Genomic DNA, 18,059 nt, shown 5'->3' with positions numbered 1-18,059 from the left:
CTTCCATTCAAAATCTGATCAAAATTTACCCCCTTTACAGCGTATCAGTTACACAAGGTTAATTTTAAGGATATGTGTACGTTAATTATTTGTTAATTCTGGTGTTATTTGCAATGTTTATGTTTTAATCGGCCAGGATAATGGATTAATAAAAAACCGTTAAGGTGAGTGTGGTCTGCTGCATTTGTTAATGACGCGGGTATAAATAAAGTTTTTTTGACATTCAGCTACACGGTGACGGTCAGCGTTATTTCTCTAAATAATGCTGCGTTCCAGGCAACCTGTAACCCGTAACTCACGACTTCAAAACCACGACTCACGACTTTGAACTGGGAGTAGATCGATCTAGTACGAGTTCACGGGTTTGACTGCCGTTCCAGTGCACTTTCACCGGTAGAAGGTTGTAAAAACACGAGTTACAGGCTGCCTGGAACGCATAGGGTCGTGAGTCGTGGTTTTGAAGTCGTAACTCACGGGTTTAAAAACCTGTCTGGAACGCACCATAATGGTGCGTTCCAGGCAGGTTTTTAAACCCGTGAGTTACGACTTATGCGTTCCAGGCAGCCCGTAACTCGTGTTTTTACAACCTTCTACCGGTGAAAGTGCACTGGAACGGCAGTCAAACCCGTGACTTCCCACCCGTGAACTCGTACTAGATCGATGTACTCCCAGTTCAGAGTCGTGAGGCGTGGTTTTGAACTCGTGAGTTACGGGTTACGGGTTGCCTGGAACGCAGCATAAGTTCAGGTAACTTGTAAGTTTAGATAACATAATTACAAAACTAGCAAATTATTGCATGCACATACGGTACAAAGCATGATTATTTATTTAAATTTCAGATTGAGCACGTTTATTGTCATTAATACTAAATATGTCTGCTGATAATAACTGATTAAAACGCAAAATGTACAACTTTCAGTAAATAACTATTTACCTGCTTAGGACGTTTGTGTTGTAACAATGTACAGGGTTACTTCACATATAAAAACGAAGATGAATAAAGTGATGTTTTATCATTAAAATCTGATAACGTCCATTGATTTAATAGAACGTTTGGGTATACCAACATGGCGGCGCGGTGGCTTCACAAGTGTGACGTCATGCGCGGTAGAGCCGCATGCAGTCGAACACATCTTTTACGTCAACGTATCAAACCCCGCCCGCCACATGTGAAACTCGCGTTGCCATTGGATATAAGAGGCGTGCTCAGGTAATGACAAGGAACTGATTGTCTACTGAAGTATCGAGGTTTTTATGCACTTATATGATCATCTTTCCATAGAGCAGTAAGTATATTGATAAACGTACTATTAATGGAATAATTACGAGCTACAATTTTAGATCTGTAAGTTACTCTTTTGGTCTTCTCTGTCGATATGGATGGATTGTTTGAAAGCATGTAGGCCATGCACTTTGTATACGTTGACTTGCAAGTTTCTATTGCAAGTTATAGTATTTTTTAGTCCAATAAAATATTTCTCAGGGTTGCTTTATTTGCTATATTACTATACAGTAATATTATTATTACAAGTGCTTGTACAGTATGTTCTCACAATATGGGACTCATTTTGTTAACGGCAGAAAATATCTAAAGCACAATACAGTGGGTATTTCAAATGTATTATAGGCTATTGAAAGATGAAACTGCTATAAATAAGTAAAGGTAACATGCAAAATATCAACTCATTCATTTGGGTAACAGAAAGTTTCATGAGTTGTATTGTAAAGTATAAACCACCTGTGACGATGTGCGTTTAAAGAAATATGAGTATCTACATTATATTTCCTATCTGTATTTATAAAAAAATGCAAGATACGCTACAGGATTATTTTCACTAACACTACTGTCTTTAACCTCTATTTTCTTTTTGTATTCATTCTATTATAAGTGCATAGCCTACATTAAATACTGATCATAGTGACTCACATGGTGTCTTATCTTAAGTACAAACAATGCAAGGATTGTTGGAATGCTCAGAAAGAGGGGAAAGTTCAGATCTTACGTTACAAAACATACAAAGACAAAACTGAATTTGCTTTCCACTCTTTTGCAGATAAGAATTATGGGAGGGCAGCTGTCCATAGACGAGAACGTTCATGTGGTTATCGTTGGCGGAGGTTTTGGTGGCATTGCAGCTGCTCAGCACCTCAAGCATCACGGGGTGCCATTTATGCTAATTGACGTCCTTGATGCTTTTCATCACAACGTTGCAGCTCTGCGTGCATCGGTTCAAAATGGTATGCAAAACATAAATGGTACAAAAATGAGACATCTGCATGATTAAAATTACAGCACAGCTTGTTCTTTCAGGTTTTGCGAAACAGACTTTTATACCATACAAAGAGACATTTGGGCTGAATTTCATCCAAGGACGTGTAACACAGATAGATAAAGAAACGCAGACCGTTGAGCTCGACAATGGAAAGGTATGAGTAGAAGAAAACAACGTAACACCTTGATAGTTTACTTTAGACAACTTCTTGTCAACTACCAGGCATCACAGTATTAGTATGCTACTGACTTTAGGATATGTTACACGATAGCGATGTACTGTAGAACAAAATATATTTTTCCTTTGTGCATTTAAAAGCAAGAATCTGCAAAAGCTACATAGTATTATGCATGCCATGCCAGTAGATGGCGATGTTACCTTGTAAAGAAACTCACTAAATCTGCGCACATAAATACACAATAAATACACACAATGAAGATAGCAAAAGTGATCTTGGACTATAAAGTGACAAAATTGTGTAAACTGTGTTGGAGAAGTGATAATAAACTCAATATCTCAGCAAAAACACACTTAAAAGTTAGCGTTTTCAGGACCCAAAAACACTGTTGTCTTGTAAACGAACAGCCAAATCCCATAAACTTTAACGTTTTTATGTAAATGTCCACAACAGTATATTTTCAGCTACATGTCAGCTTGGTCTACTAATCTTACTCTACTAATACTTTAATGAGAATTTGTAAACATGTAGCAGTAAATTAATTAGACTTAATTTACATGTAATTCTCATTTAACATACTATTATGGGTTAACAGAAAGTGCGTTATTCACACCTTATTCTGTGCACTGGAACAAGTGGACCTTTTCCAGGAAAACACAATTCTGTGGAAACCTACCAGTCAGCCATTCAGAAGTATGAGGATTTTGTCAAAGAGGTGAGTGTTTCTTCTGTCATTCTTTCCATGATGATATCTCAATTAACAACACATTTAATTAACAACAGTAAGTCTAGTCTAGATTAATTTTTACATTTTGATTTAATTATTTTGCAGATCCAGGCTGCAAACTCGGTCCTGGTTGTTGGCGGTGGAACCACGGGTGTTGAAATGGCTGCTGAGATCAGGACAGAATATCCAAACAAGAAGGTAACTGCCTGTATAGCTAGACAGCATTTGATCTCTTAACAATAAGATACAAGAACCTGTTTGTTCCTGTATTCTAGGTAATCCTGATTCACCCCCGTGAGGATGTGGCTGATCCTGATCTGCTCTCTAAGGTGAAAGAAGAAGCCAGGCAGATACTGCTTGAGAAGGGTGTGGAGCTGTTGCTGGGTAATAATTCAGTTTGTGACACTGCATGTTGTTATTGCTTAGCAGCATCTTTTTTAAGTTTCTTTGCCTTATGTGGGCATTGCACATATGTTTTTTTTTTTTTAAATTGAAGGTGATTTATTGTATGGATGGGATGCAATAAATAATTTTACATTAAAGGAATAGTCTACCCTTTTGCCATATTAAACTATGTTATTACCTCAACCTAGATGAATGAATACATACCTGTCTTTTTTCAATGCGTGCACTGTTCAGCGTGTTGTGAATGTGTTAGCATTTAGCCTAGCCCCATTCATTCCTATGGTACCAAACACTTCCGTGTTTTCCCTATTTAAAGACATGTTACATGAGGAGTTATACCAGTAAGTATGGTGCCACAAAATAAAACTTTTTTTTGGTACCATAGGAATGAATGGGGCTAGGCTAAATGCTAACACATTCACAACACGCTGTACAGTGCACGCATTGAAAAAAGATAGGTATGTATTAGGGGTGTAACGGTTCGTGTATTCGAACCGGACCGTTTCGGTTCAGGGCTTTCGGCACGGTGCGCACGTGCACCGAAAGGCCGAATGCATTTTGTGTGCGCCTGTGCGGAACATAATACGTGCGTTTCCGCACGAACATATTAAGTGGCGGAAGTCTCCGCGTTCAGCGCAAGTCTTCTGTCAAACATATAACATAATTCGGCCCGCAGAAAGATTTTTATTTACTTAGTTGTATATCCGTTTGATTATTGATGTAAACGTTTACGTGTCGTATCTAAAAGCGCATGTTAAACGCGTGTCAACGCGCTGCTTTGTTCTTTCAAAAGTGCGTGAGAGGATGCACGTCTTTCGTTGCTACGCATTCATGAGACGCGCTTTCTGTGACAGCAAGAATAAGGAATGCGTGATCAGATTTTTCATCTGCATATCACGTCAATCATATCATTGTCACAATGCGATCAGCTGGTCGGGACAGAGAAGAGCTGTAACCCGGGCTTACTCAGCTGTTACTCAGCTGCGGAGGGGTTCGTAAGTAAAGTCACAGCTTACATTGATGACACAAGCAAAGATTAGGAGAAACGTGCAAAAGATCAAAGATGGCTATGTATGCAGCTCACTAATCTCAAAATGAGTGTATAATTAGTATATCATCATGTTGCTTGCTATGCAGTTACACATAGAGCAGTAATATTATTTTTATACAGAGATGGTACATAGCCAATTCAATTCTGTGAGTTAAACAATCCAAAATAAATCAAAACAGAAAATTTTTAGTGGCAAAAATGTAGGCTAATAGTTCATAAATGTATTCAGGAATTGAATTTGTTAGTTCAAGGTTTTAGTAGAAAAAGTTTAAGAGAAGGTTAAGATAAGAGTTACCTTCTGTTATAAAATAATGTAAAAAATAACTTTGCAGTAGTATTTTATTTATTATTTTTTCATTTTATATATATTTTATGTTATACTTTAATAAAGTGTTTAAAAAAGTGTAAACAAATTGTAAAAAAAAAGTTTAAAGTAATAAACAACCTGCAGTTTAATGTTTGCATTTCTCCCTTACTGTACCGAAAATGAACCGAACCGTGGCTTCAAAACCGGGGTTCGCACCGAACCGTGATTTTTGCGTACCGTTACACCCCTAGTATGTATTAATTCGTCTAGGTTGAGGTAATAACATAGTTTAATATGGCAAAAGGGTAGACTATTCCTTTAAAGGTAGGGTAACAGATTTGATCCTGAAACATTTTTAGTTATGCTGGTTAAAAGTCTCCTCACATTCTGATAGCAATCACTGTGTTAAGTGTTTTAAATGTATTTGTAAAAATGTATGTCATCTGTGAAAGGCGTAGGACCAAAAAATGTTCAACAAATCATAGATTTCGGTCCGAACGGACGTTTCCTTTTATGTCCCTCATACGTAAGCGTAATTTGAATTCCCACCGCACAGCGAGTCCACGCAGATACCATACGTCATCGCCGCGTTCACGTGCGCTCTGTCTGTAAACAGCGAGAACAGCAAACTTTTCTGCTGAATTGACAACCTACACAGGAGCAACAAAACTAAATTCATCTTTTATAACAACAACAGCAAAAACTGCCTGGATCAGCAAGAGCAAAAACCCAAATTAACATCGGTAACTTTACTGCTTTACCGCGAGATGCAAACAGCTACAGGAGGCAAAGGGTCTGAAAGGGTCGTTGCACTGTTTATTTTGGTAAGGTAGGTACGCGATATGTTTGTATTGAGATGGATTCAGATATTCTGCTTTGATGAAACGTTGTGTTGCTTATGAAATTTGTGTTCGTTTTCCGGATTAGCATAACGATATAGTTACTACGTCTACACCAGCGTTTCTCAAAGTGTGGGGCGGGCCCCACTGGTGGGGAATAGGAACATTACAAGTGGGGCGTGACAAAAGGGAGGAAATTTGGTCATTTTTGTGCCCATCTCTATTAATTCTTTTAATCATTGACCATACACTCAAAATGATACATTTAAATATAAGCCTAACTTAAAACAACATCAGACTGTGAAGAAAATGTCACGCGGAACCATAGTCTACAAGAATGAATTAATGTCAGAATTGAAGTGGAACAAAAATTTTAATGTGGAGAGGCGTTATAGGCAGTAGCGGGTATAAAAGTTAACAATGGATACGTTTGTGACAAGGAATGAAAACTGGAGATTCTGTACTAGCAGAGAAAACCAAGACAGACAGTCGACCCAATCAACCAAAACGCCAGCCGAAAAGAAAGTATGATGACTTTTGTGAGAGACAAAATGCAAACACAGTTGCATTATTATTATTTACTTTTAAACAAAGTTTTTTTTCACATTTGCACATTTGTTTTTTTTCCGCGTTTCTCTATTGAAAGTGTTTAATGCTGTTATTTTTTTTAAATATGATGGGATTAAACAAATTTTAACAGTTAAAATTAAAACCTACTTGATCCCTTTTGTCGGGGAAACTAGGGACAGGTGGGGCTCGGAACCCTTCCCTACCTCCAAAGTGGGGAATGGCAGAAAAAGTTTGAGAAACACTGGTCTACACAATCGAACGTGTGCTTAAACTAATTCTGATGTAAACCAGTTGTTTATGTTGGTTATTTTGGAAGTGTTATTCACTTTGTACTGCAAAGTTTTCTCACTGGTGAATGAGACATGAGACGTGACCGTCTGATCTGTGCGTGTTCATGTGTTTGAAAGAGGCGTGACTTTGGATGGCGATTTGACTTGAGGGTGGGATCGGGATTTCATTGCTAGGCGGCTACCGTTAGCATTTTTCAAAATGTGTTACCCTACCTTTAAGGCAATTCCCAAAGTAGTACTGCCTCATGATTAGTCGCGACTAATCATTTGCAGAATAAAAGCTTTTGTTAACATAATATATGTGGGTGTACTGTGTATAAAAATTATGCATATATAAATACACACGCACGCACGCACGCACGCACGCACGCAAGTATATAATTAAGAAACATTTGCATGTGTATATACGTGTTTATATTTATATATAATTTATATTATATATAAATATTTCTTATATAAATAAATTTTTTTCTTAAAATTATACATGTATGTGTGTATTAATATATACATAATTATTATACACAGTACACACACATATATTATGTAAACAAAAACTTTTATTCTGCACGATTAGTCGCGACAGCACTAGCCCAAAGATGTTCAGTTAAGTTTTATTAAACTAAGTATCTTTTAATTCTTCTTTATTTTACTATTTACACAAACGCAGGACAGAAAGTGTCAAATCTTGATGAGCTGGAATTCAACAAATGTCGAAGTGGCATGGTGGTCAAGACCAATAAAAACGAGCAGTTTACAGTCGATCTTGTCATCTGCTGTACAGGAAATAAAATCAACTCGGAAGCATACCGCTCCGGTCTGGGTAAGTGTTGTTTATTTGCATTTTGTATATAAAAGTATTCTGCTAGTTTCAACTCAACACATCCCTGTTCTTGCCAAATCAGATTTTATTTAAAGGTCAGAAAACAACTTAGTTTTGAAAAGTGTGTGACTATGGCATAATAGTAATGCGCAAGGAGAATATTCACACGTTGCACATTAGACATATGCACTGATGGGGGCTTAAGCCCGGATTATAGTCTCTTTTTTTTACGTGTATGGCAACGCAGATTCCCACAGATCTGAAATTTACTTGTGGTGGTAGATGGGGAAAAGGGCAATCATTATTATCCACCGACAAAAAAAGGTCTACTATACATGTAACAAAGAACTAATAATGTGTGACACAACACAATACTTTGATTTATAAAACATTCATATTAATTTCACATTATAGTTCATTAATCTAACCACCCCAAACTTTTTTTGCCATAAACAAAGCTGACACTGTTTGTCAAAGCACCACGAAAACACTTTATGTTTTTGCACTGATATATGAAGCAATTTGATGACCCCTTTTATCAAACTCAATTATATACAATACTATGTATACTATAGCCTATATAGACAGTGCAGGTCTATAGATTATAAATGTGACTGATGTTATAATGTTAATAACTTCTATAAGATAGGCACTTTTACTGCTTCTGCTTTCTATTTCTCTTTTGCCGATTAAAAAAAGCTTAATCCACTCATTATTTCAAATTTAAAAGTCTACTTGCTGTCCCGATGACAGACTTTACATTACAGCTTTGCGTTTTTTATATCCTGAGTCAGCTAGAGCTTTGCTCATTCAGTATTAGCACTGCTTTTTGCTACAATCTCTGTGCAAACTGTTTAGATTTTAGTAAAGATATTGTCTATTAATAGTAAGATTATTAAAAAATGGGATAAAGAAAATGAAGCGGCGCGTGGTCGTGACAAGAGCCAGTTGCTATCGCCATAGAAACCGGAGGCACGCTAAAACAGCACTCGAGCTTTAGCGCGGTAGCGCTCACGGCCGTTCTCCGATCGACTCGGGTTTTACACACAATATTAATCAGACTTTGGACCCGAAGTAATGAACTAGGACCGACCCGGACCCATCTGACCATTTAAAATATAAACCCGGAACCGTACGGGTCCCACGTCCTCAGTGAAGAAAGACCTCTAATGGTAAAACTCTGCTCAAGTTCAGAAACATGAAAGGATACAATGTGACACTGAGGTTGCTTCGCGTCGCGCCCAATTCATTGAGAAACAGAGAGCACGTGAACGGACACTCAACCGGAGAGACACAACGTGCTAGCACGCAAAATGAAGCCAACTTAGATGCTATAAACACATATGCACATAAGCATATGCGACCATTTTGGTCGCAGTGTGTTCCCTGGCTGCTCCGTATGTGCTGCTGCAGTTGATCCAGTTGCCGCGCTGGATGATGAGTTCATGACGCGTGCATCATCTTCACGGTCACCCGACCCCCACCTCTCTCTCGCGCTCTCTCTCTCTCCAAAACACGGGTCATCCAGTCGAGTTCAGAAAATACGGAAATTCGTAAAGTGATTTTTTTTATCTGGGCGGGTCGCAATTTACCTGGGCGCAGCGCCCAAGTAGAGCCTATGTATGGGAAACACTGATGGCAACGTATGTGAACAGTGGAACACACAACAAAATCTATAGCATAGTTTATTTTACTTGCATATATTTGATAGATGCGCATTGGGACAAAATGCACAAATCTCCTGGGCTACATACTACATTCTCCTGTACACGCATGCGTGACGTATGTGTACAAGTACATGTGGTTACAAAAATTCAGCGGCGCGTGTACTATTCCGATGACAAAATATGCGTCACGTGCACTGTGCGGGCCCTTGCGTATGCATAAAAAACAGGTTTATACTTTTAGCTTTAGAAACTCAAAAACAGGGTAGATAAAAGCTTGTTACTAATTATGATTCAGTTGAAAACCTTTCTAACCTTTCTCATTTGCATGTCAAGCTTCCTGTTGCAGTATTCTGACATTAAAGGATGAGCTGTACAGGTAGTAGGGTGGCCATTCGTGCCAGTTCCGCCGGACACATCCTAAACATATTTTCGAGTGCGTTCTCCGGAAGCCGCGTTGGTCGACCGCATACGTCATCAAGGTTTAATATTTCAGGTTCAATTTCAGAAAAGCAACCATTACATTTTCAAGGTAAGAATGAAACTACAATGATTGTAGGTCTTAAAAGAAATAAATCTAAATTTTTTAATGTATTTTAACTGAAATGAGAGAACCTCGATGACGTATGCGGTCGAGCAACGCGACTTGAAACGAAAACATGTTCGGGACGTGTCCGGCGGAACTGGCACGAATGGCCACACGGGTAGCCAAACTCTATAAAGTATTAGCGGTAGTGATAGTAGCCGTGACACCAAAGCTCAGAGGCGTGTGTCAAAAAAAGAAATAATTTTTTAAAGTAAATCTTTGTATCGCTGCTTAATTCGTTCGATCAAAATCAGGTGAACAATGACATCCGAAGCTTTGTTTTACACACCCACGTAACTGCTTCATACTACGAACTGCTTCAACTCTTTGAAGAATAATAACTCTGTGCTTGTGCCTTAAAAATGCTGATACAGGGCACGCCCATGAGGGTTGTTAAGGTGTATTATATTGCGAGAGTTGATAGGTTGATAATATTTGGCTTTTGTGATAAAGCATGATATTTACTTAAATTATACTAGTCATTAGGCACTAGACAAATGCTAAGGCTTTAGTTGATCTTAGACTATTTGACTGCCTAAATGAACTGTAACCGATGTGTTTTGTTGTTGTCATTCACGCTTCATATCATTCCATCAAGTAGCCTAATGTAACGTATGGCCAACCAAGATGTCCCTTTCATGTTAACATAGTGTCACATTTTATTATGGCTGATTGCATCATTAATGCTAGCCTAAAATTCGGCTATTAGTCTTGTTCACTAGACTGCCATGTGTAAGGTAAAGATGCACTAAATCAGCCGAAGGAATCAATACAGTCTATTCTCGTCCTTATATGTCATGACATATTTCTTAATTTCTAGTGTAATAAGCTGGCAAATGCTGAAAAATATACTATATATTATATAATACGTGTGTGACTTTCTGTGCATGCACCTACATTTATTTACTTCCTCTATTTGTGGCTTCGATTTGTTTACAAACAGGAAAAATGGCCACATTTGCAATACAAAAGCTTTATTGTTTTGTGTCACTAGGAATATGCACATGATTTTTGTCATGTATTTACTGGATTCATACATTTATTCATCTATCCACATAAATTTTTGCTTCAAAGATTATTGCGTTGTTTGTGAAACATTTTGGGTCATAGTGCTTCCCCAACTTTCACCAGCAGAGGTCATCGCCAAGCATTGATTTGAAAAGTATGTGCGTCACTGATTACATTTTCTGCTGCGATGTGTTGGGTTGCTCCATGATTTTATGAAATGTCAGCTAAAACTGCTCCTCCAAAATAACCAGGAAGCATTTATTATGTTTTTTTCCTGCAGCTGCTTTTTCATTTGCTAAGCATATACAAGCATATCTGACTTGTGACTTCCACTAGCTGTGCTCTTTTATTTCCCTTAAAGATTGCTTAATGTCTTTAAAAAAAATCATATACTGTATATGTGAATAATGAGAACCATATGCTGCACTCTCACTTTAGGTTCAAGTCTGGCAGAGAATGGTGCTTTGAAGGTGAACAAGCATTTGCAAGTGGACGGCTTTGACAACGTATACGCCGTGGGTGATTGTGCCAATGTCAGTGAGCCTAAGCTGGCATATCACGCTGGACTTCATGCAAAAGTAGCTGCCACCAATATTATTAACAGTCTGTCTGGAAAAGCTTTGACCTCATACAGCCCAGGTAACAAATCATTCACCATTTGCTTGGCTTTATCTGTCCTTTCTGAAATGTCTAGTAATATTAAATAGTTTATTTAGTGTCAAATTTTGTAATCATTTACTCACCCACATTATTTTGATCACAATTTTATTTTCTTTCATTTATGAATAACTGAAGGAGATGTTAGGCAGAATGTATAAGTTTTCTTTAACAGTTAATAATTTGACTGCATAAGCAAACACTTTGGAATTGTTTTGTTTTGTCCATTTTGGAGCTTTGTAGTATAAATCATTACTGTTTTAGAATTGAAAACCTACTCCGGACATTAGTATTCTGTTATATTCCTATTAGCAAATGCACCAATATTTTGTTCTCTTTTAGGAAATGTAACCATGCTGGTTGCTATGGGAAAGGATGATGGAGTAGGGCAGTTTAATGGCTATAAGCTACCTCGCTTTCTGGTCGCTAAGGGTAAGAGTCAGAGTCTGCTGCTGTGGAAGAGCTGGGGGGAAATGGGTCAGAAAGCCCCAAAATAACAAAAGATTAACCATCAATGTTTACATCAAAATTTTTCCTCAATATATGTTGAGGAAATGTGTTGAAGGAAAAAAGTTTATTATCGAACAAAATTTTGATTTATCATCGTCGTAGATTAGAATAAAATACACTGTATTTATGTAAACTGGTAGAAAGAAGTTTTATATTCTAAATATAAATATCATCATACTTTAATATAATCATGTACTAAAATGTATTATTTTATATACAAGTACTGTAAACAGATGTTTAAGAATTAAATGTTTTTACATTCACAACAGTGTTTTCTTCTTTCTTCATTGTACTCTGGAAGTTTAAAAGGGGTCAAAGCATGAAAATCTGACTTTTCCATGTTTAAGTGCTATAATTTTAACCTAGAAAATGTGAAAAGGATCAACCCAGTAATTTATGTCGATAAAAAAAATGTCATTCAGATTTGCCTCTTTTTGTGATGTAGGTCTTATTACTATACCGCCCTTTAATCTGCACTATCCAACCACAGCACTGCCATTAAGTACATAGAGTAAAATGTAAAGCACAAAACAAACTTCTGTGGGGCCATCCCAATTCAGGGGCTTCACACGCAAGCCTCCAGATTTGGCCTTTTTTCCCCTGAAATCAAGGAACCATAGATGTATCCTTCACAGCCTTGGCTATCCCAAGATTCAATGCGCGCCCATGACATCTGAGAATTTTGAAATATTCAGAACTGTAGTTAAATAAAAGTGTATATTTTGCAAATTAAAGGTCACTGTTTTACCATTATAAAAGATGTTTTACTGATGTGAATTAATATTGCTGCAATATTGTGCATGTTGCGTTTTATTTATATTTCTAAGGTTGGTGAATAATTTTACATACTGTTCGATAGTTAAATCTGCAGCGATGTGTCATATTTAAAAAAAAAAAAATCTGGCTCTATATTTATTTTTAAAAGTCTGATAGGTCTCAGCTTTTGTGTCAGCAAGTGATGCAACACCCCACGTAGGCTAGATGGTTTCATTTCAGTTTGCTTTGTGGATTTTAGAAGCTGCAGCCTTAAAATATAGAGTCTTGTTTTAAAAGTATACTGTACCCTGAACGATGCACCCTGTAACTCACCATACTTTGTTTTCAGTATTCTGCGTTTCCTAGCTTCTCTGCTACTACAATGAAAGATTGATTAATTGATTCAAATGGCCGTATTAAATTTGAATCATGTTTGTATTATAACATTATTGCATTATGCAGTTTAACCTTGTTTAATGAATTCGTAGGTTTGGCTACAAGAAGTCAAATGAAAGAAATTGAAAGATTTTTATTTTAGTTTGGCAAGTTTCTTATTTTGGCCCTGCTTTGTCAGGTTTTCTAGCAAAGATCTGGCAACACTGATTTACTGGGTTTTTGACCTGCAAGAAAGCTTAAGTCAACAAGTAACGTCCCAAGTATCTTTAGGGTTTGAAATGCTGTAAACTCCCCATAAGGTTCATGGCATGTTTAGAGAGCTGGTGACTGGGGAGTCCAGTGGCATTTGGTGTTCATGAAGCCGCTGTTGAATGATTGTTCTTAAATCAAAGTATTGTTCTCTTTATAACGTGTAACACATCCTTGCACGTTGTCCTTGGATGCAAGTGGTCTTTAAATGGCAGTCCTGCCATAAATTCCAATTTTGTAAAGCTTGCAAGTAATGACACATAGTTTGTGTTGAGTCAAGGTCACAGAGGTGCCGATTTTTAGTCGGTTCCTTTACTGAATATCTCTTTTGTCCAAGCAGTTTGGACATGATTGTTATTATGGGTTATTGTTTTATAAGAAAGATGATAGTTTTCACTTTATTTTCAGACTAAATAACTTACTGTAAGTTAACTAGTTTCTAAGACCTGCAGTCCAGGGACTAACGCCATAACTTTTTTAAACAGTTTTCAGTAGGGCTGTGCAAAAAATCGACTGCGATTATCATGCGCGTGTCATCAGTAAAGCCGGTTCGGTGATTAGTATTAAATCGCCATCAGCTGCTTTCAGATGGAGCGGCATTTATTACACAGACCCGTAGTTCACCGAGAAGCTAGGCAAAATCTGGTTCATAATCGAGGAAAATCGATTCCGATTTTCTATGCGATTTTGCCTAGCTTCTCGGTGAACTACGGGTCTGTGTAATAAATGCCGCTCCATCTGAAAGCAGCTGATGGCGATTTACTTCTAATCACGGAACCGGCTTTACTGATGACACGCGCATAATAATCACAGTCTATTTTTTGCACAGCCCTAGTTTTCAGTGATATTCTCTGCTTTGGAACATCACAGTCGATGTTATGTTGAGATTGGCCTGTTTCTCAGCTGTCTTTTGCATGCACAAGATTTACATAGGGAGGAAACAATCGTGTTTGAGGCTCACGATGTCATTACAGAACTCTTATTATTCATTTATGCCTAGTTAAATACAGTTTTACATGCTACAGCACCTAAGAGATTTACAAAGACTCACAATAGACCTCACAAAATATGATCATTAGTCTTCATAAGAGTTTGTAAAGTGATTTTTGACATGATTCAATTGAAAGATATTTCATCATCTGTAAGTTATAAGCGATTAATCATCAATCATCAGCTATGAATCATTGTTAAATTCAAGCGTTTATTATTAAAGGGTGTAGCAGGCTCATATCCCAATGTAACTGTAGGACTGGCGCCACAGACTGCAGATCTATCGCTGGGATATGTGCAATACTCCACCAATGTGACTCAGCAAAATATGAGAGAATGTAAATTAACATTTTATGATTCAAAAGAGACATGTTTTGATGCACGAACATCTGTATATATTGATGTGTTGGGACTAGGATTGCTTTAAAAACATACAAAACACCATTTTAACATCGGGGAATAGCATAATGTCTTGTCTCTGGTCAAATAACTGATATAAGCAGACAGACAATTCACTTTTCTGTTAGACAAGACTGATATAAAAGTCTTCATTAATGTTCATCAAATAAATCTGATGTTTCAGTAAGTACAGTCAGGCTTCCTACTCAGCTGAGCTAAGTAAGACCACAACTTTTATTTGACTGTTATTTAAAAGCAAAGCAAATAAACTTTGAAATGTAGAAAATAAAAAAAAAACTAAAGGCAGATGCTTTTATCTATCTCTGTTAAAGTTCATTTCAAATATACTGTATATGCTTTTATATTGACACCTAAAACTGGAAGATTGCGCAAATGTGGCTTTATGAGCACTCTTTAAAACCCACATGTCCACTCTTCAATATTTTTGTGGTTCAGATTACAGTATAATCAGATGAAATTGTTTCCCACAAGACACTTGACAGGCATACAGGACAGGCATAATTTGCACTAAATTGATTTATGAACTAAATTTTCAGCACTTTATTAATGATTAGTCATCCTATTTATCATGCATTTTTCATTACGCCTGTATTTTTCATTTGGGTCACCATAAGCAAATGTCTAGGATAAATGATATTTGTGTTCATGTTAAGGTTAATGCTTTATATATGCAATGCACACACCGTCATAAGTAATGGTTAAAAAATGGTCCCAAGCTGTGTCACTGGGGCATTACCCCTTTAAAAAGTCCTAATATGTATGTAAAAATGTATACGTTTGGTACCAATATGTATCTTTGATGTATTAATGCACTCTTTTGGTGCAAAGGTGTTCTTTTTTAACAGCTACTTTTTTACAGCTAGGGACCAATTTGTTTTCTGTGTATATATGTTGTTAAAATATACTTTATTTCATATAACAATTTATAAACTTGTTTGGCCGGTCAGGCTGTCTATAAATAAGTTAAACATGTTCCATGTCAGTATGTCAATAGGAAATAATTTATGAAAGGCCTCATTGTGAACAGTTATATATACATCACTGTATAGTGTACATTTTGAATTACTTTAAGAAAACCCTAATTTACAAATTAAATTGTGATTTTCAATCTTGATGAACAATTTCCCTCTTTTCCCAATCTAATTTCCAAAACTAACCAAGTATTCAAAGTATGCCATGTCCTCAACGTTCGTGGAAAAGAAAACAGTGGACTGATTCATAAATCAATGAAATCGCGAAACAACAAGGTCACTTTATCAGTAATTGGCCCAAAACTTATTTCTAGCCATGCATGTTTATGATGTCATTTAAGTGTGGAAATACATAACGGCGCTAAGGTCACATGGTTTCAACAGAGAACTAATATTGATAGTCAGATGATGCAAAGTATTTAAAAATAAAACCAAGGTTGTGATTTGGCCACAAGCCTGAGGCTGCAGGCTGGATTGTAAGTTAGATATTGCATTCATACCACAGAAAGTATGTAAATCAAGGAATGTCCTTTAGGAGCTGTTTCAAATCATCAGGACGTCTCCTGGCCTATACAGAGTATTTCACAAAGTCTTCTACAGCTATACATCCTCCTGTGGTGTGTGCTGCTTTAGGCAGACCATCAATGCAGATCATCCTGGTGCTTCCTACAGAAGTTGCAGAATCTGCAAAAATGTGCAGAAGCAAACATATGCAATACAGTATTAGATTAATGTAAAAGCCAGAAGACTCAGTACTTACTAAATCACTGTAGGTGGATTAACGTCTCCCAGATAACGTCTGAATAAACTAAAGACATTAGAACAGAAAGAATGGAATAAAGTACAACGAATCCATCAAAGAGGACAAAACAATATCAAAAAGTTTGAATCATTACGTGCCAAAATGCCTATAAAACAACATATTAAATAAATGAGGGACAGTTTTCCGGTCAGGGTTTAGATTAATCCGGGACTAGGCGTTAGTTATATTAGGACATTTAAGAAGTTTTAGCAAACATGCCTTACAAAAAAACAATACTTGAGACAAAACAATGTCACTGATAGATTTTAAGATACGTCAGTGCAAGATGTTTTTATACTAAGGCATATCAAACATGCATTTAAGTCTGGGACTAGGATAAGCCCTGTCTGGGAAACAGCCCATAAAACTTTAACCATTAGCTGAAAACCTTTTTAAGGTTTGCTGTTTACACTGTAAAAAGTGAAAAGTTAGATCAACTTGGTAACACCATCAAAAATTAAGTTGTTTTAACTTAAAATTCACTTTAGTTTTACTTTAGGACTAAATTTTACGTTAAAAACATCTTTCCTGAGAAGGGAACAAGACGCTGCATCTCTCTTGCCATACTTCATGCATACCTGTTAAGCAGTCTTCTGCAATATTTCAGATATATATTAATGTGTCAAGGTGTTTTTAAATTAAGACAGATCAAACATGCATTTTAGTCTGAGACTAGGATAAGCCCTGTCGGGGAAACCGCCCATAAAAGTTTAACTATGAGCTAAAACATTTTTAAGGTTTCTGTTTACACTGTAAAAAGTGAAAAGTTAGATTAATAAAAAAAAAAAATGATAACAACATAAAAATGAAGTTGTTTTAACTTAAATTTAAGTCCCAAAGCCCTGTACGGGAAACCGCCCATAAAAGTTTAACTACAAACTGAAAATTTTTTAAGGTTTGCTGTTTACACTGTAAAAAGTGAAAAGTTAGATTAACTAAAAAAAAATGGTAACACCATAAAAATGAAGTTGTTTTAACTTAAATTTTAGTCCTAAAGTAAAAATAAAGTGAATTTTTTAAGTAAAAAAATCTTTCCTAGGAAGGGAAGAAGACGCTGCGTCTTGTATTATATGTATTAAGATATGTGTCAAGGTGTTTTTAAATTAAAGGAATAGTCTACTCATTTTCAATATTAAACTATGTTATTACCTTAACTAAGAACTGTTGAATCATCCCTCTGTCATCTGTGTGCGTGCACGTAAGCGCTGGAGCGCACTGCGACACTTCGATAGCATTTAGCTTAGCCCCATTCATTCAATGGTACCAAACAGAGATAAAGTTAGAAGTGACCAAACACATCAACGTTTTTCCTATTTAAGACGAGTAGTTATACGAGCAAGTTTGGTGGTACAAAATAAAACGTAGCGCTTTTCTAAGCGGATTTAAAAGAGGAACTATATTGTATGGCGGAACAGCACTTTTGGGAGTACTTCGACTCGGCGCAGTAACAACCTCCCTCTCCCATTATGAGAGGGAGAAGGGGAGTGGACTTTTCAGGCGAGTCGAAGTACTCCCAAAAGTGCTATTACGCCATACAATATAGTTCCTCTTTTAAATCCGCTTAGAAAAGCGATACGATCCTGGAATAAA

General features: G+C 36.8%; 1 protein-coding gene across 2 annotated transcripts; it reads left to right on the top strand.

Moving 5' to 3' along the window:
* Nucleotides 1-1,176: 1,176 nt before the first annotated feature.
* Nucleotides 1,177-12,157, top strand: aifm2 (AIF family member 2). Of its 2 annotated transcripts, none has more exons than XM_065297274.2 (9): nt 1,177-1,286; nt 2,055-2,238; nt 2,312-2,427; nt 3,047-3,166; nt 3,284-3,376; nt 3,454-3,562; nt 7,308-7,460; nt 11,157-11,357; nt 11,718-12,156. In XM_065297274.2, the coding sequence occupies exons 2-9, from the start codon at nt 2,064-2,066 to the stop codon at nt 11,870-11,872; spliced, it is 1,122 nt and encodes a 373-aa protein (XP_065153346.1). In that variant the 5' UTR covers nt 1,177-1,286; nt 2,055-2,063; the 3' UTR covers nt 11,873-12,156. The 2 variants fall into 2 exon arrangements, with proteins under 2 accessions (XP_065153346.1, XP_065153347.1); XM_065297275.2 differs by having other exon boundaries at nt 1,189-1,210; nt 11,718-12,157.
* Nucleotides 12,158-18,059: the final 5,902 nt, after the last annotated feature.

Source organism: Paramisgurnus dabryanus, chromosome 20 (assembly GCF_030506205.2).
Source record: "Paramisgurnus dabryanus chromosome 20, PD_genome_1.1, whole genome shotgun sequence".
Taxonomy (NCBI): domain Eukaryota; kingdom Metazoa; phylum Chordata; class Actinopteri; order Cypriniformes; family Cobitidae; genus Paramisgurnus; species Paramisgurnus dabryanus.
Note: the sequence above shows the minus strand (reverse complement) of the source record. Positions and strands in the feature narration are given on the sequence as shown.

What these genes read in the sequence shown, in the direction of transcription:
- aifm2 (XM_065297275.2), top strand. Translation starts at nt 2,064, where the DNA reads ATGGGAGGGCAGCTGTCCATAGACGAGAACGTTCATGTGGTTATCGTT. An exon ending in CAGAATATCCAAACAAGAAG is followed by an intron (nt 3,377 to 3,453) that starts GTAACTGCCTGT and finishes CCTGTATTCTAG; the next exon opens with GTAATCCTGATTCACCCCCG. An exon ending in AGCATACCGCTCCGGTCTGG is followed by an intron (nt 7,461 to 11,156) that starts GTAAGTGTTGTT and finishes CTCTCACTTTAG; the next exon opens with GTTCAAGTCTGGCAGAGAAT.